General features: G+C 38.4%; 1 protein-coding gene across 1 annotated transcript in view; it reads left to right on the top strand.

Moving 5' to 3' along the window:
• The window catches only part of LOC136858699 (mitochondrial 2-oxoglutarate/malate carrier protein), a 50,796-nt gene extending 31,420 nt beyond the window's left edge, over positions 1 to 19,376 (top strand). Inside the window, exons 4-5 of the mRNA XM_067138437.2 lie at positions 2,377 to 2,476; positions 16,460 to 19,376. Coding sequence (XP_066994538.1) covers positions 2,377 to 2,476; positions 16,460 to 16,688 — 329 coding nt within the window. The 3' untranslated portion in view covers positions 16,689 to 19,376. The remainder of the gene's footprint in view (positions 1 to 2,376; positions 2,477 to 16,459) is intronic.
• The last annotated feature ends 4,122 nt before the right edge of the window (positions 19,377 to 23,498 follow it).

The raw sequence follows: 23,498 nt of genomic DNA, 5'->3' as shown, positions 1-23,498 counted from the left end.
TTCAAGAATACATTGTCTACAAATTGGCATAGAACTAACTATGCATTCAATGGGCCAATTGAACGAATGTCAAGGTCTCTAAACAAAGTGGAGGCGTAGCAGGGGGAGAGGTGATACTCCCACGTGGCGCGTCCCAGGTGGCGGATAGGGGGGTCCTAACCGGCTTGCCGGCGGACTTGAGGGAAATAAAATACCTCTCGCGGACCAAACACATACCCCCTGTGGGTGGGGGAGGCTGACGAATAATACACCCACAGTATCCCCTGCCTGTCGTGAGAGGCGACTAAAAGGGGCGACCAAGGGATGATTGAATTAGAACCATGAAACTACTTTTGATTCGTACCATCACGCGGGGAGCACCATGGGTTGCCTGTACTTGCGAGTTGTACCACTATGTTCGGTACGAAATGGGTTTGTGTTTAGTAGTAGTCGTGAGCGTGGCCTGGGGGTTTCCAGTACCCGTGCGTCGTACCCATGTGAGCACCACCGCGGGTCTGGGCGTAGCCTGTTAGTTGTACCACTATATGAGCGACACCGTGGGTCTGCGTTGCCTTTGATTAGTATCCACTCTGTGAGGAACACCACGGGGCCCGTGGGACCGGCATCCGTGCCTAGTACACCTAGGTGAGGAAACTCATTGGTTTGCGTTGGCTATGAGTGGCGCCATTGTGTGAGAAACACCATAGGTCTGCGTTACCTGTACGAAGTACAATACTTGTGAGTAGTACCGTCTTGTGTGGAACACCGTGAGTTTCGCTACTTTTGATTAGTACCCCAACATGCCAATACCATGGTTCTACTTTACTCGCGACATGTACCATTCTGTGGGGCCTTAGACATGGATTTTGCACCCCTTTCGACATCAAGCATCATCGTGCTTTATGAGTGGTCGCTTGGTCAGTAATCAATTATGTATGTTCTTTGAGTCTGATCCACTGTATTTTGGTTGTTTGTTTCTTTTTTGTTGGATTCATTTTCATCCATTCATTCTTCATGACGACATTATTTTTTTGGTCAGTGGATGAATTTGACATTTTTGTTCTTTCATTTCGTACCATTAGGGGCCGATGACCTCGATGTTAGGCCCCTTTAAACAACAAGCATCATCATCATCATCATCATCATCATCATCATCAACTATTACTTTCCTGTGCTTACTTGTAATACAACCTGTGTATATATCTGTACATATTTTTCTACTTATACTCCATTGAACTTTCTTTTTACTGTGTTTTGTATTACTTTTGTATTACTTTCCTGTGCTTACTTGTAATATATCCATTGAACTTTCTTTTTACTGTGTTTTGTCTATACTTCTCTACTGTTATGTAAAATGGTATTTCCGTTAATAAAGTATTATTAATACGTCTAGGGACAGGTCGGTGGGATACCTGGCAAGCCTGAAGGAACAATCTCACCTCTGCTACTTCAGATATCGCTTTACATAATTTTTATATGCTTTTACTTTTTCTGTAATATGGGTACCAGCAATCAAATTGCTGCTGATCTGTTGAATACCTTTTCTCCCGTTTTGTTTTTTCTGTGTTTCCAGTCTTTTAACATCTGTATCCATCTTATGCCTCTTTCCTTTCTCTGTGTTCATCTTGCTTTCTGCATCAAAACTGAAGATCTGTCTAGATGGCCCTCGATGAGTAAATGAGATGTGGAGATAGTCCTTGTCCCTGTCTTCTTTCCTTCCGCTCTTTTTTCCAGTGCTGACCTGTCATTGTGTTCATTTCTTAGTCTGCTGTCGTTTTTACGTCACTCCAACTCGAACAGGTCTTACGGCGATGATGGGATAGAACAAGGCTAGGACTGGGAAGGAAGCAACCATGCTTTTAATTAAGGTACTGCCTCAGCATTTGTCTGGTGTGAAAATGGGAAACTATGGAAAACCAACTTCAGGGATGCTGACACAGGTTTGAACCAATTCCCTCTTGAATGTATGCTCATAGCTATGTGACCCAAACCACACAGCTTTGGTCATTGTTGTCCTTTTCACGTTCCTCTCTTTCTATATATAACCATCTACCTCTTTAACGTAACCATTAGGACTCTTCCTATTGTCCTCAGAGGCCCGGGTGTGATTTCCGGTACTGCCAGAGATTTTAAGAATGGCAGGACCTGATATGCGGTTAAAATAGTACATGCAGGTCACCTTCATTGGGGCTGTGCTTCAAAAGAACTGCGCCACTTTGAGATGAGGATACAAGTTTACTTTTTTTTAAATAAATAACTTTATTTGTAAATTGTTTCTTTCCATTGCTTTTTAAAAGTATTTTTTGTAATATTATCAGATACTTTCCTAACTTCTGAAATGTATTTGCACTTACTGAAGGTACTGCCAACATTTTTGAAATGAAAACTTGTTTTTAGGTTATTTCAAAGACAACATATTCTGCCACTTCTGTAGCAGCATGATATCTGGGCTGGTCACTACTGCTGCTTCAATGCCTGTGGATATAGCCAAGACAAGGTATGCCAAATGTTTATCCTCTGACCTGTAATCCTGTGGTTACACTTTAAAGGAGCTACAGAATGGCAGACATTCTCATGCTGAAATAACCACTCTTGTACTCCATACATCAAAGCTTGCTAGTTTATTTTGCAGTCACCTTGCATAAAAAAAATAAAGCTGCAGTTAAATGTGCTTTGATTTTGTTTTGTTTTTATATTTAAGATTCTTCTCTAGTTTGAGCTATCTTCTGTGCCGTTGAAGTTGTTGGAATGCTATCCTGATTCACTTTCCTCGTATTGTCCCTTTGCGGATTCTGAACTTGATCTGTAGAACGAAGAGTCCATGTCTCGGCTCCATAGAGGAGACCACTAAAAATCAGACTGTATACTGCTTTCATCTTCAATGATAACAAGGTAGTTATCCTTAAAGAAGTGGAACAAATTCATCAGTATATTTTTGGTCATAGCAGTTCTGTTAATCTCAGGAGCACAGCTACCTGAATTAGAAACTACTGAATCCTAGCATTTCTGGAACGATTTCAAAGTCATTGAAGATGTCTGTGCTGGCTAATTTCTTGGCTGTAGTACTGTAAACACTAACAGTCCTTTTGATTTATCCCAAAACAGCAATTCCCCCCCCGCCTCTCATTATCACTATGGAATGAGTGGTAACAAGAACATTATTGTCAAATTTCCTGTTATTTTTCTAAGTTTTATATCCTCACCTCGGCTCATATCTGATGGGGTCCTTCCTGAAGGCCACCAACAGATTTCTAATCAAATCATAAGGCAGCAGGAATAGATGAAATTAGACCTGAAATGGTGAAGTATAGTGGGAAGGCAGGGATGAAATGGCTTCATAGAGTAGTAAAATTAGCGTGGAGTGTTGGTAAGGTGCCTTCAGATTGGACAAAAGCAGTAATTGCACCTATCTATAAGCAAGGGAACAGGAAGGATTGCAACAACTATCGAGGTATCTCATTGATTAGTATACCAAGCAAAGTATTCACTGGCATCTTGGAAGGGAGGGTACGATCAGTCGTTCAGAGGAAGTTGGATGAAAACCAGTGTGGTTTCAGACCACAGAGAGGCTGTCAGGATCAGATTTTCAGTATGCTCCAGATAATTAAAAAATGCTACGAGAGGAATAGGCAGTTGTGTTCGTTTCGTAGATCTAGAGAAAGCATATGACAGGGTACCGAGGGAAAAGATGTTCACTATACTGGGGGACTATGGAATTAAAGGTAGATTATTAAAATCAATCAAAGGTATTTATGTTGACAATTGGGCTTCAGTAAGAATTGATCGTAGAATGAGTTCTTGGTTCAGGGTACCTACGGGAGTTAGACAAGGCTGTAATCTTTCACCTTTGCTGTTCGTAGTTTACATAGATCATCTGCTGAAAGGTATAAAATGGCAGGGAGGGATTCAGTTAGGTGGAAATGTAGTGATCAGTCTGGCCTATGCTGACGACTTGGTCCTAATGGCAGATTGTGCCAAAAGCCTGCAGTCTAATATCTTGGAACTTGAAAATAGGTGCAATGAGTATGGTATGAAAATTAGCCTCTCGAAGACTAAATTGATGTCAGTAGATAAGAAATTCAACAGAATTGAATGTCAGATTGGTGATACAAAGCTAGAACAGGTCGATAATTTCAAGTATTTAGGTTGTGTGTTCTCCCAGGATGGTAATATAGTAAGTGAGATTGAATGAAGGTGTCGTAAAGCTAATGCAGTGAGCTCGCAGTTGCGATCAGCAGTGTTCTGTAAGAAGGAAGTGAGCTCCCAGACAAAACAATATTTCCATCGGTCTGTTTTCAGACCAGCTTTGCTTTACAGGAGCGAAAGCTGGGTGGACTCAGGATATCTTATTCATAAGTTAGAAGTAACAGACATGAAAGTAGCAAGAATGATTGCTGGTACAAACAGGTGGGAACAATGGCAGGAGGGTACTCATAATGAGGAGATAGAGGCTAATTTAGGAATGAACTCGATGGATGAAGCTGTACGCATAAACCGGCTTCAGTGGTGGGGTCATGTGAGGCGAAAGGAGGAGGATAGGTTACCTAGGAGAATAATGTACTCTGCTGTGGAGGGTAAGAGAAGTAGAGGTAGACCAAGACGATGGTTAGACTCGGTTTCTAACGATTTAAAGATAAGAGGTATGGAACTAAATGAGGCCACAACACTAGTTGCAAATCGAGGATTGTGGCGACGTTTAGTAAATTCTCAGAGGCTTGCAGACTGAACGCTGAAAGGCATAACAGTCTATAATGATAATATATGTATTAAACGTGATATACAAGCAAACAATTTAATTTTTACTCAGTATCTTTATGAATTCATAAATGTAAACAAAATAAACTTTAATAGTCCTGGATGACCGCTTGGAATGAACGCTTGGCTCCCCAGCGTCTGACTGCACCAAGTCTGTCTTCTCTTTTCAAACACCAACAGTAGTCGGCCATCATTTGTTCATCCCACCTCCCCTGGTATCTTCTTTCTACCTCCTTGATGTCCTGATGGAACCTCTCTCCCATCTCTTCATTAACAGCCCCAAGATTTTCCGGAAATTGATTGAGATGAGAATGAAGGAAGTGCAGTTTCAGACTCATTCTACGCAAGTCTTTCATATCACCCAACATTGTTTTCACTATTGTTTCGTATTGTTCATCCTTTACATTTCCTAGCAACTTCATTATGACGTTGTGACGATATTAAATAATGTGAGCCTCCCCCTTATAAACATTTTGAACTGGCCTGTGAGCCCTAGAATATCTGTGTCAATGGACTGCTCGACATACCGTTTTAAACTAATGTAGGCCGCGCGCAGTATCTCCTAGCTCTGTTTGGTTGCGCATGCGCAGACCTGCTACCAGGCAAAACTGGCCTCCTCCTCGCTTGCTTGCCGACGCGAGAGGCAGTTGGCTTGAGTCAGCCGTGATAGCGAGCTCGTGTGGTTTTGTGTCCGGCGTCATGGAGTCGTGGAGTAGCTGGAAACCACCGTAATCTCCCGATAACGGGGATTTGCCCCAGATGAACTAATTGGAGACCTCCTGCCATTCTTTCTGACCATGTTTTTAGATTTATTTTTCGTCTGGATACTTCACAACGAGGTCTGGATGCTGGCGGTGTGACTGTTTTTCTTCATCAACAATGTCAGGTTAAAAATTCTTCTCATTTCTTCATCACCAAAGGTATGTACCAGTGTTTGGCACACTTTAAACGTCGTCCTGAAGAGGATTTTGATATTTTCGAAGATTTCTGGAAAAATAATAATAATAATAATAATAATAATAAATATTTGGACTTCGCCGTTAAATTTATTCCTATTTGCGTGTGTGGTATCGAAAATCTGGAAAACTGTTTCGGCAACTAATCACAGTAATGTGGAAGGTTCACCATGAACTAAATTGGAATTATTAATTTAAAATTTTACTGATCTACTTTGGCATTTTAAATTGTAACTTTCCTTGTAAACCAAGGTACAGTCTCCAAGGTACCGAACCTTACCTCTTTCGGCTTTCTGTTTGCTTTCCTGCGTTTTGTTTTCTAATTCGTTTGGTATGTTTTCTTCTCCCCTCCCCCTTCTGGGGTTTTTTGGGTGAATTTAATTATTTTCTCTGGCCTGTTTTTCCTCCGTGTTTTTGGAGGCGTTGCTTTTGTTTTGGTGGTTACCTTGGCAACGGTTCGTGTGTGGGTTGTTGTCGGGTTAAGAGTTGTCTGGCGTGTTGAGCCTGTGTGGATCTTGTATTATATATATTTCGGGGTTGAGTGTATCGTTTACTGTTTAAATTAATTTATTTATTTTTCTCCTCCTTAAATGTTGTGTTACCATTTCCTTGCCCCGCGTGAGGAGGTATTTTTACGTAAAATTCTGTTTGCCTTGGAAACTGTCCTTGGTGTAAACTGAACGTTTTCAAATCTGGTAATTATTAGAAACGACCGCGTTGAAGATCCAGTTTATTGAATAATTGTTAACTTAGTTTTTTTATTAAATAACTATCCGTGATCGATCACATTTTATTTCAAGTTGTACTTATGTAAGAGAGTCTATTGGTTTTCCGTTGTTTTCTGATTACATTTTATTTGGTACGGAGGTCACCCCTTTCCTTCTTTGTTGTTTTCATAAAGCTCCCCATTTATTATCTGTTAAAGAGTATTTATTTTTCATTAATTGTTATTTAGTAATGAATTAATTTTCTTTAAAACCCCACCTGGGTATATTCTAATTTATTTTACTTATTGTTAATTTCCTTTTCCATTTTTCAACCTTATGTTGATTTTATTTACATTTTGCCATTACGTTTTAAAAATAAACTTAGGCTTTATCATCTTAATAACTTGGTTTGTTACTTACTATTTGCCCTTCCATTAAGTTTTTTAAACTTCATGTAAATGCTGGTTTTCATTCGCCACGTTCGGTGGAGCACTGCCTCTGATTAACTTCCACGGCCTTTTAGTCGTCTTCCTCCGCTGTTTCCGGTAAGTTTTTCTATGATTTCTTGTTTTTAAATTGTGCTTGAACTTCGGTGTTATTTTTCTTGTGCCCATCTTCTCCCTCGTGTTCGCTATAACTCCCTTTTTGGGGCGGACACGCTAACAACCTTTTCACCAGGGTCTCTATCTCTCTCTCTCTCTCTCTCTGTCCTTTTTTTTCTCTCTCTCTTTTTCTCTCTCCCTGGTGGATAAGGTTTTTCACCTCATCACCCCTAGGTGGTACCGGGGTCCTAGAGGGTGGTGAGCGGTGAGAGTGGTATCAGAGCGGTGGTTGTTTGTTGTTCCACTGTTGTTGCTCTGCTGCCTAATCTCTGTTGTTTCTGCCTTGTGCAGCCTAACTTTCCTCCCCTCCTACCCTTGCTTGGTGCAGTGCTGTAGTGAATGTTGGTGAATGAAAATCAAAGACTTAAGAAACTAAAGGTGTTGTTGTCAATAACTATTGTAAAAGGAAATACAAGGATCTCGTGTAATTCCCTATGTTATTTGTTTCATGTACCTGTGTATTGGAGTTCCCTGTTGCTTTCAACTGTGTTTATGCTGAGCTGTATGGTCTTACCTACTTGCTGACTATGATTTTGAAACCCTTTGGGTACCTGTGCTGTGTATTCTGCTTCTGCCTTGCTGTTTCGAGGTGACCTGTAAATTTTTCTTCCTTTTTCCTGGCGGATTTGGTGAGTGACTGCATGTAATTAATTATTCTGGGTTGGTGGAAGTTGTAATTATTGAACAACTTGTAATAGAGTATGACTTGGTTGACTCAGGGCTACTGGTGTACTACCGCCTGGTACATGTCCTGTATTATGCGTACTGGCTGTCAACCTTGTATTTTTGCTGCCTACCTGCATACTGTGGTTGCGATTTCGGTGGGAATTAAACTGGTTTAATCGTGGAGAGCTTTTCTGATCATTATGTTATGTGAAGCTGGGTCGGTTGCTTTTGGAGAGTGACATAGGGTGTCCTGGGATCATTTTATTGCGTTATCTGTTCTGGCCTTGCTTTGGGCTCCGAGACTTAATGATGTTATTATCGTTTCTAGCATATTTCCTGTATGGTACTTCGGTGGTGTACATGCTAACCGTTTATTGGTCTTCTAAATTTAATACCTTCTTACTGCGTTAACTCTGGTGTGTGATTCTGATTATAATTTGACCTGGCCACTAAGCATGTCCAAATATGCCTACTTATATGTGTAAACGGTTATGTGCTGTAGTGTACGGTGATGTGTTATGCCCTTTCATGGTTTTGAACTGTGACCTGGTGTTATGGCGTTGATGGTTGTATGTACCTTTCATTCAATTGGTGCTGTGTGGGTAAAGTTATTTGCCCCTACTAACTTATGGCTAACCTCTGTTGTTTCCATGCCAGTAACCGTTCTTGGGTGTTAGTATCTGATAATCTAGTGGGCAACATCATGGTATTTTGAAACTTATCAAGCCTGTAATGTTTCTGTTCTCTTTGGTTGGTTTTTAATTTGGAAATTGCTTAACCTTACTTGCCTTTGTTATTTCTTCAAATTTGGTTCAAGTTTCTGTTATCTGAAGTGTAGTTGGCTTTTAGTGTGCCGTTAAATATGCACCCTTGTGAGATCATGTTTGGTTTATTTGACCTGTTACTAGAGACGTGTTCCCATCCTTGTGTGGAATTTGGTATATTGAATCTGCCTATATGATGTGCTTCGATCTTTACCGAGCTTTGTGTGTTTGTGCCTTGGCTGTGTGCTGTGTGTTGTTGGCTTGAGTGTCTTTTCATTTCATCATCCCATCCGTGAATATGTGTATGTATGTCTGGTCTTGGTTTGTGATTGGAGTTGTCTTTTCTGTCAACTGCTCGTGAGGCAGTCATCAGTTGGTTGGGCCATGTTGGCCGGTATTAGGTTGGGATAACTGGATGGCCTTGTGCCTGAGCTATTATAGTTTTAACTGGTTTTTTCCTTCCTGATTTTTGGTCGAGCGTGTTTCACTATTCCTGGTGTGTCGTGAACCATCTTCCTCGTGTAACCTATCAACTAGTTCAAGGATATTTATCTGGTGTCTGGGGCACTTCAAGTTTTGCTACTCGTAACTTGTCTTGCTGTGTATTAATTAATCTGACTGACCTTTTCTGAACTACTGCTTTGGATTTCATCCTGCTGTAAACATTGCTTGGTAATTTGGTGTCTCTTATGCCTGATTATTCTCTCCATTTTGGTATCGTGCACTACCGCGGTAATTATAGGCCTAGAATATGCGTTGTCAAAATTTTGTTAACCTATTGGTACTTATCTAATTCCTTTGAGTTGTGGGTTCAAGTATTCCCTACCATATCTACTTGTAGGGTCTTGTGTTGTTGTTGATGATCCTCTGCCTGAGGGGTGGTATATGCCCTTTTGAACCTTCATTGGGATGGCTTTGGACATATGTAAGGTGGTTGTGTTGTGACGGTACCGTGGATTATTTTTGGGGATTTATTTTGGGGTGGCATGAGAACTTCACGGCATGTTGTTGAGGATGTTTGTGTTCCTTTAATCCCTTTGTGGAGCTGACACATGTCCGGTGTGGTTTGTCATGGTTGGGTTATTCTTTTGTGTTGTATTAGTTGGTGATGTTGGCACCTTGGTATGGGCAGTGTTAGTATCTGTCTTTGATTTACCTCCGTGTTCTGTGGATATGGCCATTTCTTCTACATGAATCTACTACTCTCAGAATTAGTTTGTTGGTCTTCAGTAATGTGTCTGTTTGGTATGCTCGGGTTTTACTTTCCCTGTCTCCATGCATTTCCTATTGGTCTGATGTCGTTGTCTGTAATTTCTTCAACAGTAAAGCTCTTTTAATTTTACCTACCACTCTATGGTGTTTCATTTTTCTCAGTGGATCTCTTGTGTCTGTTGACTTTGGTGTTGGTCATCTTACCGTGCTCTGGGTTGGCTACTCTGGTATGGGACGGAGTAGTGCTCCCTTGGTCGGTACTGGAATCTTCCTGCGAGTAGATTATGGGGTCTTCTTGTAGAGTACTGCCTTCTTCATGCTACTGTGAGCATTTTCCATGGACTCGCCTCGTATTCCGCCTCTTATGTTTTATTTGCTTGCTCTCCTGGTAGATAGGAGAAAGTACCTGTTGGCTGTAGAGCGACAGTGTGATGGGAAAGTCACGTATTTGTAGACCGGGTAATGCCGAGACCCTATTGGGTATCCGGTGGTGTACGTTGTGTGCGTCATTGCTCGATATTTTCCATTTTGGTCTTCCGATCTGAGGTTTTACGTTGCCTTTTAATTTGATTGGCTGGCCATTGTGAAATTAATTGTATTTAAGGTTCGGTGTAGTAGGTTGGTTACTGATTCCAGATTGTGTTCCCTCCTGTGATTCTTCTATCCCTATTTCTGTTCCGTTAGTTCCAGGTTGCTTATTTGTGACTAATGATGTGTGCGGTTGCTTGGTGTTGCTTGGCTGATTTGTTGTCGATGACAGACTGTTCGCGAACCCTCCATCTGGATACCTTAAGAAGTCTCCAACAGGTCCAGTCAATCCTTCCCTTGCTCTAAACATGTTTACCCTTTTAAGCCTTGGATTTTCCATATTTTATATCCTAACTCTGACTTCTTGAAGCTGGATTTATCTATTGCGTTTTGGTTTCTTGTCCTCTCTTTTATTCAACTAGGTGGTGTATTTTGATGTGGGAAGTTGAACCCGTATTTGAAATTTTTTTTTTTTGCCCTAATGCTCTTGTCAGTGGATCTTGGAATCTGTTAGTGGTCGATTCTTCACTGTGTCGTAGCCCTGTATCTACTAAATTCAATATCTTGGACTTAACTTGCTTTCTTTGGTGTACGCCTGTATAATGATCTTTGTCTAGAGGAAAACCTTCTCGACCTATGTCATATTTATTTATGTTTAGTTAGTGGTGGTAAGCCGTTGTACTGTGGTGATGGTACTTGTGGGCTAGGTGTTGTTTCGCTCAGAGCTTCTGATCTGAACTTCTGTGGAATATTGCTATTTGGCACTGCGGTTATGGCACCTCATGTTATGGTCGATGCTCTTGATTATGGGTTGTTGTTTTTGCGGTGATTTTAATTCTGGGTATTTGATTGCTAACCGAATCGAGTGTTGAAGTTTGAGGTCTTGTTTGGCTATGGTGATGGGTGTGGTTGCTCGTTCCATTCTGGTATTATGGATACTCCGTGTACCTACTGGTGCTTACCTCGTTGACTACCTACTGCTGTGTTTTGAGTGGTGTACCGTGGCCCTGACTCAATCAAGCGTAACAAAACTGTATTGATCTAAAATTGGTGGTTCACTTATTTTGAAGATTTCATTCACCAATTGCGCCTTTCTTTGGTCCTCCCCTGGTCCCGTTGTGCGTTTCTTTCCCCTGTTGTCACCCTTTTGCAACTCGAGATCATGCATTCCCTTAATATCATAGGAGACTTGTAAAGGTATTCATGCATTAAAAAATTAATTTACCACCGTGCTTGAGAAAATAACCTGAATGCGTGGACTTGTAATCATGTGGTTTTGGTTTAATTTTGGTCAGTATATCTGTGATTAGTGTGAGAGTTGCCAAACCTCAAGGTGAACTGCGTCATGTGTCATAAACTATATCATTGTGTGATGCATAGAAAACATGTGTATTAGGTGAACCTGAAACTTTGGTGAACCCTGGTCATTGTGCTCTCTATTTGATGACAAACATTACTCTGGTGATTTTCCGAGTGCTCGGTTAACATTTCTGGACACTGATGTTGATCGCACCCGCCAATTATTTCTAAAAACTATGTGATATGGAACTGTGTCTTGGACTATTAACCTGGTCATGTGAACTCCTAACTAAAATTAGTTAATCTTGGTGGTCGTTTTCTGTTGGACAACTTCGCCCAAATTTAGTGTATGTGTGACCACCTCATCATTGATGGCATGTGCATGAGGTTTTGTCGTCGATTCGGGGCGGGAGGGCTGTGACGATATTAAATAATGTGAGCCTCCCCCTTATAAACATTTTGAACTGGCCTGTGAGCCCTAGAATATCTGTGTCAATGGACTGCTCGACATACCGTTTTAAACTAATGTAGGCCGCGCGCAGTATCTCCTAGCTCTGTTTGGTTGCGCATGCGCAGACCTGCTACCAGGCAAAACTGGCCTCCTCCTCGCTTGCTTGCCGACGCGAGAGGCAGTTGGCTTGAGTCAGCCGTGATAGCGAGCTCGTGTGGTTTTGTGTCCGGCGTCATGGAGTCGTGGAGTAGCTGGAAACCACCGTAATCTCCCGATAACGGGGATTTGCCCCAGATGAACTAATTGGAGACCTCCTGCCATTCTTTCTGACCATGTTTTTAGATTTATTTTTCGTCTGGATACTTCACAACGAGGTCTGGATGCTGGCGGTGTGACTGTTTTTCTTCATCAACAATGTCAGGTTAAAAATTCTTCTCATTTCTTCATCACCAAAGGTATGTACCAGTGTTTGGCACACTTTAAACGTCGTCCTGAAGAGGATTTTGATATTTTCGAAGATTTCTGGAAAAATAATAATAATAATAATAATAATAATAATAAATATTTGGACTTCGCCGTTAAATTTATTCCTATTTGCGTGTGTGGTATCGAAAATCTGGAAAACTGTTTCGGCAACTAATCACAGTAATGTGGAAGGTTCACCATGAACTAAATTGGAATTATTAATTTAAAATTTTACTGATCTACTTTGGCATTTTAAATTGTAACTTTCCTTGTAAACCAAGGTACAGTCTCCAAGGTACCGAACCTTACCTCTTTCGGCTTTCTGTTTGCTTTCCTGCGTTTTGTTTTCTAATTCGTTTGGTATGTTTTCTTCTCCCCTCCCCCTTCTGGGGTTTTTTGGGTGAATTTAATTATTTTCTCTGGCCTGTTTTTCCTCCGTGTTTTTGGAGGCGTTGCTTTTGTTTTGGTGGTTACCTTGGCAACGGTTCGTGTGTGGGTTGTTGTCGGGTTAAGAGTTGTCTGGCGTGTTGAGCCTGTGTGGATCTTGTATTATATATATTTCGGGGTTGAGTGTATCGTTTACTGTTTAAATTAATTTATTTATTTTTCTCCTCCTTAAATGTTGTGTTACCATTTCCTTGCCCCGCGTGAGGAGGTATTTTTACGTAAAATTCTGTTTGCCTTGGAAACTGTCCTTGGTGTAAACTGAACGTTTTCAAATCTGGTAATTATTAGAAACGACCGCGTTGAAGATCCAGTTTATTGAATAATTGTTAACTTAGTTTTTTTATTAAATAACTATCCGTGATCGATCACATTTTATTTCAAGTTGTACTTATGTAAGAGAGTCTATTGGTTTTCCGTTGTTTTCTGATTACATTTTATTTGGTACGGAGGTCACCCCTTTCCTTCTTTGTTGTTTTCATAAAGCTCCCCATTTATTATCTGTTAAAGAGTATTTATTTTTCATTAATTGTTATTTAGTAATGAATTAATTTTCTTTAAAACCCCACCTGGGTATATTCTAATTTATTTTACTTATTGTTAATTTCCTTTTCCATTTTTCAACCTTATGTTGATTTTATTTACATTTTGCCATTACGTTTTAAAAATAAACTTAGGCTTTATCATCTTAATAACTTGGTTTGTTACTTACTATTTGCCCTTCCATTAAGTTTTTTAAACTTCATGTAAATGCTGGTTTTCATTCGCCACGTTCGGTGGAGCACTGCCTCTGATTAACTTCCACGGCCTTTTAGTCGCCTTCCTCCGCTGTTTCCGGTAAGTTTTTCTATGATTTCTTGTTTTTAAATTGTGCTTGAACTTCGGTGTTATTTTTCTTGTGCCCATCTTCTCCCTCGTGTTCGCTATAACTCCCTTTTTGGGGCGGACACGCTAACAACCTTTTCACCAGGGTCTCTATCTCTCTCTCTCTCTCTCTCTCTGTCCTTTTTTTCTCTCTCTCTTTTTCTCTCTCCCTGGTGGATAAGGTTTTTCACCTCATCACCCCTAGGTGGTACCGGGGTCCTAGAGGGTGGTGAGCGGTGAGAACGTCTCTTACTGAATTCCATGCATCAAGTTCCACGGCATTCATCATCCGTATAAAGTTTCTGTCTTTCAGAAGCTTTCTAATTTGTGGTCCATTAAAAATGCCTTCCTTGACTTTTGCATCAGATAAATCTGGAAATTTGCTTGCAATGTACTTGAAACAGGGGCTACTTTTGTCCAAGGCCTTAATGAACTGCTTCATGACTCCCAGTTTGATGTGTAGTGGTGGCAAAATAATTTTTTGTGGATCAACTAATGAAGCATTTGTAACATTTTTGACACCAAGTGTCAAAACTTGTCTCTTGGGCCAGGAAGGTGAAGACCAGTGTTTGTCCCTAGGTCTGCTGTCCCATTCACATAAATAACAAGGGAATTTAGTGTAGTGTGCTTGTTGTCCTAATACAATACCACACAAGTCACTACACACATCCCACCGGTGCTCATGATACTTGATTTTATCTAAAACAGTTTGTATTGTGTTATATTGTAATTTTCTTTTAGTGAAACAGAATGTGCCACAGGAATGGAAGGTAGAATGTTTCCATTATGAAGTAGTACAGCCTTTAAGCTCCTCGTGTAGGAATCCACAAACAGCCAATTCGCTGTTATCACAAAGCAGCACTGTGCCGCAATGACACATTTTCAGACAGTTAATGGCAAATTACACGAAAACTAGATGTGTTACAATAGAACCAATGACATTTCTGAAATCAGGAGACCTTATTTAGTTAAAATCACGTATCAGATGCTTTGCCGCAAAACTCATGCTGGGTAGTGTTGTTGTTGTAATTTAACTGTCGAATCTGGCGTTCTTATTCAATACCATTGTTGGTTTGATAAAAGAATACTCTCATAGCTGAATTCTTGTTCTTCTTTGTCTACAGTTGAGATTGCTGCACCTTGTTGTTTACACTTAGTCAATAGGGACCTATCTATTTTGACGTTTGTTGATATATAGATGTTGCTTCTGGTTTAAGGATTGTGTTTTAGAGTGTCTGCAACAAAAGGAAAAGTGTATTTTAGTTTTGAGAATATGTTACTAACTATTGTAGTGGAGGCTGCTTTTGATGCTCTACTTACCCCTTCATCACTTGTGAGGCTGACTAGTTGTGTTTACTGTGCCGGACCGACTAACTGCCGCTAAGCGTGCACTTCTCGTGTTGTAGCTATGTGAAGGCTGTGGCAGGAGGTGTTTAGGGGAAGGAGGGATGGGCGGAGCATTATGTTCATGTGCAATTGGAGAAGGGGAGTTGGTAGGGAAAGATTGGGAGGGAGTCATACTTGTTGCTGTATGGGGAGTTGCAGAAGATGAAAGTTTTAAAATGTTGTTAAAGCTATTTTCTTTTAATTTTAATATTTGTAATAATTTGGGTATTTGTTTGTAAAAAGGGTTTGTTTTTTTACTTCTGTTACATCATTGAGATTCTGGTTTTTATTGAAATGTTGCTCCAGCCTGATGTTTTTTCAGTTCCTTATTTTCTCCTTCTCTTTCTTTTCATTTAGGCCAACTATGGACCATGCTAATTCCATTCCAGCTATTTCCAGGCTTTCATCTGCACAGAGTACTCCTTCATTCTTTCATTTTTCCTTTCTTCTGTCCCTGATGGTTTGAGTCTTGGAAACTCTTGGTGGTCATAATTCCAGACTTGTAGGCTTCCTCATTGCTAATTTCCATAACTTGTATTCCTGTTTCTTCCAGATCCTTTTTTACCTCATGATGCCAGCATACTGTAGTTCTCCTGGTCTCAAAGAACCTCATTATCTGGTTGGTCAGTTTTCCTGGGTCCATTCTGTAAATGTGTCTAAATTGAGTCAGAAATCTTTTCCATTTTGAGATACAATTCTTGGTTCCTTTTCTTTCTATACCTTTTGTTCTTTGCAGTCCCAATATCTTCTTCAGAATCTTCCTTTGCACTAGTTCCAGCTTCTTGATCAATTCTGATTTTGTCACCTTCAGGCATTCAGGTGTGTATAAGGCTTCTGGATGGATCACTGTCTAGTAGTGTCTTGGTTTTGCATTGATTGATGTTCATGATTAGTTTGCACACTAAGTACATCTTGTTGATCCTCGATACTATTGCGTCTTTTTCTGACAGATTGTTTTCTAGCCATTCTCCTAGGTATTTAAATCTCCACTTTCTGGATCCTTTCCCCCTCTGTGGTCATTCGTCTGGGTGCCATTTTGATGTTGATTATGTACTGTGTCTTCTTGAAGGATATCAGTTAGCCTACCTTACTTGCTTATTCCTCGTGCTGGTAAATCAAGTTCTGTGCCTCCACTAATGATTCTGATAGAACCACAATTTTTTGGCACCTCTCTCTAATCCCTTTGTCAAGATTACCTCTCATTCTGTCATTCTGGTTTTAATTAAATATCTTTTTCAGTTATTTTCAAGTATTTCTTAATCTTTAATTGGTTTTTCACAAACTAGATAACTTTTACGTGTTAACTAAGTCAAAACCGAAAACAAACATGGCTTCCACTTTAAAACAAACTTTACTAATAACATTTGTCTTTTCTTTTCAGAATACAAAACATGAAGACCATTGATGGAAAACCAGAATTCACTGGTGCTGTCGATGTGCTGACTAAAGTAGTGAGGAATGAAGGTTTCTTTGCATTATGGAAGGGATTTACACCATACTATGCCAGACTAGGACCACACACTGTTCTCACTTTTATATTCCTGGAACAGTTGAATACAATGTATTTCAAGTATGTTCTGGGAGAGACAACGAAAAGGGCTGGATTGTAAAGAGCAATGACCACCATACTTCACTGGTGCTGTTCATTGTTGTTATTAGATACCATTAGTACAAATTTATAAGGAAACATATCTTTACTGATGGGACAAATGTTGAGAGTTAATTTTTTTAATGTTGAAACTGGAGAGAGATTTGGTTAAGCTTCATAAAAGATTGATGATAGAATTACACATTTTGCCATGTCTAGTACATGAGAGTAAAGAAAATGCTTAATTTTATTGGGAATGATTATAATGAATAAGAAAGCTTGAATTTGATCTGCACAAGATTTGGGGGGCTTGGGAGTAAATAATGGTAATAGCAATCACAAACTTTTCAAAGCGTTTTGATTCACTTGTGGTTGCTATTAAATACGAGTAAATGAGTAAATAATGGTAAGGGATATCGCATGTTTAATAGCAACCACAAGTGAATCACAATGTTGACAAATTGCTATTAAATATGCCATCTCCCTTACTATTATTTACTCCTGAGCCCCTCATTTGTTTTTCATTTGCTTTTGAATTATTTTATGTAACTGGACTTAGGGAATGAATTTTGCTTGCTATTTTTAGATATGTTAAAAAATTGATAGAAACAATTGCAAAAGAGTGCCTAAAAGATAAGATAAAAGCCACATTGTGATGAACACATTGTTTGAACTGCATATGAATCAGCCTTATGATGCAAACATGTAGGGGAGTGCTTAAAATCCAGGAGTTTAAAGTATTTTGATGCGCGAGACATTCTGGCAGAATCGTGTAATACACCAGTATAGTGGTTGAGGTATTTGGGTTCATGTCATGAGTGTGGTCACATTTTCAGCTCTCGTGATTGAGGCATAAGGGGAATCCAAGCTGTAGGGGACAGAGAACCAGAGGAAGAGTTATACCTATTCTGGCCATATATCCTGTTACATATTATAATAATAATGTATGCAGTTCATATTGGTAATGAGAAGTACAGTTTTTAGGTATGAAAAAACACTATTTATCCTAAGAATATTAGGTATACTGTTCAAGATATGCACCTTTATCTCAAACATAGACATTTAATCTTGGTGGCTACACATCAGTTGCATCATGCATGATGTACATGGGAAAATTCGATACAGCAATCTTCAAGGCTCTTTTCAGGCTGTCAGCATTAGGATGTCTCTTCTTGCATGCTATTTCCTCAAGCACTAACACAAGTTTTCATTCAAAAGATTGAGATCTGGAACATTTACTGGCAACTATTCATGAGTGGTCTTGGCCTTGTGTACTAGAACAGGTTCCTGTTGAAAGCTCCAATTTCACCCCATCAGAAGTGAATGTCTGAAATGTCGCCATAAGAATATACCCACCAAACCATCAGTGATGCTGCATGGTGAGCTCTCTAGATTTTCAAAGCATCTGACTAGCTGTGACTGCATCTAGGGTATAGACACGATCGTATTGATGGTTAAATGCTCTTCAGTTGTGAATATTTCCTCATCAGTAAAGAGAATTTTCTGATGACCATTTTGCATGTACTGCTGAAGTAAGGCTCAGCATTTGACCAATCTCTGCTTTTGCAGTTGTTTTGTTAGGAAGTGCTCAGTGTTGCAACAAAGTGCTTTCAGACCAAAGTCACTTCCTAGCACCCTGGACATTGTAGATCTCAAAACATTCCTTTCTCTTGCCATTACATTTTGTTTTTGCTCAGAATATTGGCAAATCCTGTGTTTAACAACATTGGTGAGTTTTCATATCCTGACAGACCTCAAACAGTCCGAAGGAGAACAGTCAGTCATACTCCTCATCTAATCGAAGTGTTCGATATACAAACTTTCCGCTGATGCCAAGCTTCATAAGGATATCAAAGATGTCTAAAGCCTGTCTTCCTACCTTGTGCAGTGTTATTACCATTATGCAAATTTCATAATCACCCCATTCCATGATTATGAATGCAACAGATTCACTTTGGAGGTTAACCCTTTGAAGTCTAATTATAGTTTCTCTCTCTTGCTATGCAGGTCTGGTTTAAAATCAGGGGAATATGGGAAAAATACACAGATATTGATTTTGTACTATTAATACTTCAAAAGTAAATCTGCTCAAAATGTTACATTGTTAGTCGGTCAACAACACTTGTAGCAATATTTTTTCATTGTGTGGTACTTTCGGAAGAACTTTCTGGTGGAGTTCTGAGTTTCTAGTACAGATTCCATAGAACACACAGTTCAGTCTCCTCAGTTTCCTTGTCGTCCTGGCATCAGTGAGCTGTTGCTTTCCATCGAGATGAAAAATACATTTTTTAAATTAAAATTCGTATCCACCTTATTCAATACCAAAAATGTTGTTAAGATGAAATTACAGCATGTATATTTATTTTATCAGGACTAGTTTCGACGCTTTATATTGCGTCATCATCAGCTGATATACACTGGAAACATTGGCAAACATATATAAGTTTATCTACGTCGCACACATTATAAAAACTATGATAAAGATTTAAAAACCATATTATAATTATACTATTTCCGAGTCCATATTGTCCAAGACTTGCAATTATTAAACTTTGGATTGCTAAAATTTGACATGCCGTTTGAAGAAGAAAACTGAAATGTTTGCCTCTGGAGTGATACTGTATTTCTCCGAATCCAAGACGACGTTTTTTCTCAGAATCTCATGCGAAAAATCAAGGGTTGTCTTGCATTCGCAGCCTAACAGCAACTAATGCCATGCTGCTTCTTTTCACCCGTGCATGCACACACAGAACTCGTTGACAATAAACGATCGCCTCTTTATTATACATTGCTAGCCGTGACAACCAGTTGTACATTGCCTGTGTGTAACATCACTGTATCTCGGGAAATAGTGAAGAGAGAATGACATTCTATTAGCGTCTACAAAAACATTTCTGAGATCTGTAGAATGGCATCAAAACATGCGAGCCTTTGAATTCTTAGAAAGGCCACGGCTACTCAGTTGCAGAGTAATAACGCATCTACTGTACCTGACGCTTAGTAAAATTAAGTTTTATAGACAACAGGAACATTTTCATGATGGATAGTTGTATTGTAAAGATACGTGGAACAGGTATTGCCGGAAAATTATCAACGGGTTCTTGTCGATATTATGATGCCAATTTTAAGTTAATGGTTATTAAACACTCAGAAATGTAGAGTAATTGTACAGCCACAAGAAAATACGGCATAGGCCTAACTAAAGCCAATATTTGACATTAGCGTGAAGACAAAGATAGCTAAAAAATGCGTACTGTACAAAAAATGCATTCATATGATTTTACAAAGCACTTTTTGAGCCTGATTTAAATTTTTTGCAGGAAAAAGTGGAATTCATCTTGGATTCGGAGAAATACGGTACCGGTACTATAATTTTTTCAGAATGAAATGAAACACACACTTCCATGAAAAATAACAAGTAATCCATGTTGTGGATATCATCCACGGAAACGCAAGTTTTGAACAAACTGATTGCCGTTTCATACCGATTTTAATGTGTATGGGGATTTTTCCGACTTTCATATAAAAATTGGGTATAACGATAATCCGCTATAGCGAGTAAATTTTTCACTGTTATGAATTCTCACTATTACGGACTTCTACTCTATTTGTAGATGTCAGCACTATACATAGGAATACTTACTATGTGAATCATTTTTTCCTGCAAATTTACAAGAAATCTAACCTTCAAGTTAGGTCCGAACATAGGACTCCAAAAGGTTAATGCAGGCTGTTTACGGAAGAGGTTCTCCTGTATGGCACTTGGCAAGTAGTTTGTAACAATATTTATGACCAGATAAGGTAGAGTCAAGTTTTGTAAACGCTGAAATAAAGAAATGATAGAAGTAAAGTGTGCAACCAGGTATGTTATCTACAGCAGTCTGTGTCAGACAAAATCTGCTGATAGGTTATAATGGTTTTTAAGCAGAGATTAAAAAAATACTTTTTTCATCGTGGTAACCAGCACATATTCTAAAGCACAATATCAAACAATAATTCTGAAGCAAAATTCATCAGTGTTCATATGTGTGTTTTGTATGTTTCAACCGTTAATTTTTGATTGAATTGTGATAATATATTTAACAATCTGCACATTAGTTTTATATTATTTATTGGAATTCAGTTAATATTGCTTTATTTCTGAAGTGATTATACTGTAATTATAAACACTTTAAAAATATCTACATGGAATTGCTGAGAATCTGAAATGAAATTCATTAGTAAAATGTCTTATTGAAGGCTGAAAGAAGTAGGTATCCAAGGAATGAGAATAATTGTTGGTATTTATTGGTGAAAACAATGGCATTGCCAACCTGTATGCATGGTAGGGGCTTGAATGTGTCCCCAATTATAAATTATTAAATTGTGTTTCTGTTAGTTTTAAGAGTCATTGAAATATGCTTCTGTTCACTTTAACAGTTGTAATATTAAAGGCAGCTTATTTCATATAGTAGTCTCTGATATAAATATACAGACATGGGAAGAATATGCTGTGGACCATTCACTGTGGCAGAACACTACATCCACCACTGTCAACTTGTTTGAAAGAGAACTCCGCAGACATCAAGAAGCCAAGCAATAAGCAAGAAAACTCCATCAATTATAACCTTGCCCTCCTGCGTCCATTCAGTGTGATTTGTGTGGGCGTATGTTTTATGCCAGGATTGGTCTGTTGAGTCATTGCAAACATCCATGATCGAGTTACAGCCGACGATGACAGTATAATGTAATTATTAAATTAATGTAGTAATGGTCCACCTTTCAATACTATAATATGTAATATTCTAAATTACATTAATTAGGGACTAGTTTCGGCCTGGGCTGGCCATCTTCAGCCTTAATGTATAACACCTAATAACTAAACAAATGTACATGCACACAATTGACATAAAAACAAATGAAAACAAATATATACAAAGTGACATTAAAAACTGGGATGGAATATGAATAAATTTGAAAATGAACTAGGTTCTAACATCTTGAGTATGTTCATCATTGAGAATAATTTCAAGTATTAAGTATTAATTTATATACACAGAACTGTTAGTTCTAATACTGCTGATCATTTCAATAGGAACTGGTAAATGTTGATCCTCTAGTTTGTCATCAAATCTATATGTGTGGTGTTAGCTATATGTAATCCATTAGACACTGCTGTAAATAACCACTAGCTGACAGGGAACTGTTAGATGTTGTTTCATCTTCAATCAAAATAATAAATGAGATGCTCACATGGTGCTTGTTAAATCTTGCTGAAATGTTGTTGGACATTGTCAGGCCAGCACATGAAGATGTGGTTAACACAGATACATTGTGTCTGGTATAAAATTTTTGCAATTCATTGCATTGTATTGAGAGGTTAACTTCATGGGCACCGCAATGAATTGCAAAAATTTTATACCAGACACAATGTATCTGTGTTAACCACATCTTCATGTGCTGGCCTGACAATGTCCAACAACATTTCAGCAAGATTTAACAAGCACCATGAGAGCATCTCATTTATTATTTTGATTGAAGATGAAACAACATCTAACAGTTCCCTGTCAGCTAGTGGTTATTTACAGCAGTGTCCAATGGATTACATATAGCTAACACCACACATATAGATTTGATGACAAACTAGAGGATCAACATTTACCAGTTCCTATTGAAATGATCAGCAGTATTAGAACTAACAGTTCTGTGTATATAAATTAATACTTAATACTTGAAATTATTCTCAATGATGAACATACTCAAGATGTTAGAACCTAGTTCATTTTCAAATTTATTCATATTCCATCCCAGTTTTTAATGTCACTTTGTATATATTTGTTTTCATTTGTTTTTATGTCAATTGTGTGCATGTACATTTGTTTAGTTATTAGGTGTTATACATTAAGGCTGAAGATGGCCAGCCCAGGCCGAAACTAGTCCCTAATTAATGTAATTTAGAATATTACATATTATAGTATTGAAAGGTGGACCATTACTACATTAATTTAATAATTACATTGTACTTGCAATTCAATACGGATCAGAACCATGAAGTTTATAACCTATGATGTATGTATGTGTACAGTTTGTTACAAAGTTTCCATCGCACAAGGTACAGTAGGAATGTTAAATTAAATAGCATTTGTATCTTTTACAATGCTGTTTTAACAGCAAATTATATATTTCAGATGAATCAGTGATGGAGTCACAAATACCTATGTAATGTAATTTTCCAGTAATTGGAAAATTTAATTTACTTTCATTCTAAAACAGTCATATATTTTGCCCAATAATGTCCTTGTAACATTAGTAGCAATTTTATTGTAGAAACTAGTTCTAGGTGAATCGATCTGTTTAAGCAAAATATTGTATTGTCCCTTCACCAGACAGTTTGAATATGTTCACTGAAATACTCTTTAAGTTCAAAAATAATTGAATCAAAATCCAGGAGTTTCTTTTGTACTTCAGTAAAATAATGTGTAAGAATAAAAAAAAAGAAATGCAAAATAATGTGTAAAGATAAAAAAAAAAGAAATGCTTAACCCTTACGCCTCGAATTAAAGTTCTCTGTGTTGTCTCTACTACTCATATTTTAAATGTGAATTTCTATCCTATATGACCTGTATTCATCTTTCATGATTTTAGAGATAGCACTTGCTCTTGAGCAAATAAAAGCAATATGTACAATTTAAGACAAATTATTTTACATTTTTATTATTACTATCATTATTGCATGTTGATTGGTTTTCTTAGTAATTTCACTGAATTTCGATAAAAAGAACTGAAAAAACTCCAATTCGGTCTCTAGTTTCATAACCTTGTGGTGGTTTGTAGCCTAAAACTGCTGTAAACG

This window comes from Anabrus simplex, chromosome 1 (genome assembly GCF_040414725.1).
Source record: "Anabrus simplex isolate iqAnaSimp1 chromosome 1, ASM4041472v1, whole genome shotgun sequence".
Classification (NCBI taxonomy): Eukaryota; Metazoa; Arthropoda; class Insecta; order Orthoptera; family Tettigoniidae; genus Anabrus; species Anabrus simplex.
Note: the sequence above shows the minus strand (reverse complement) of the source record. Positions and strands in the feature narration are given on the sequence as shown.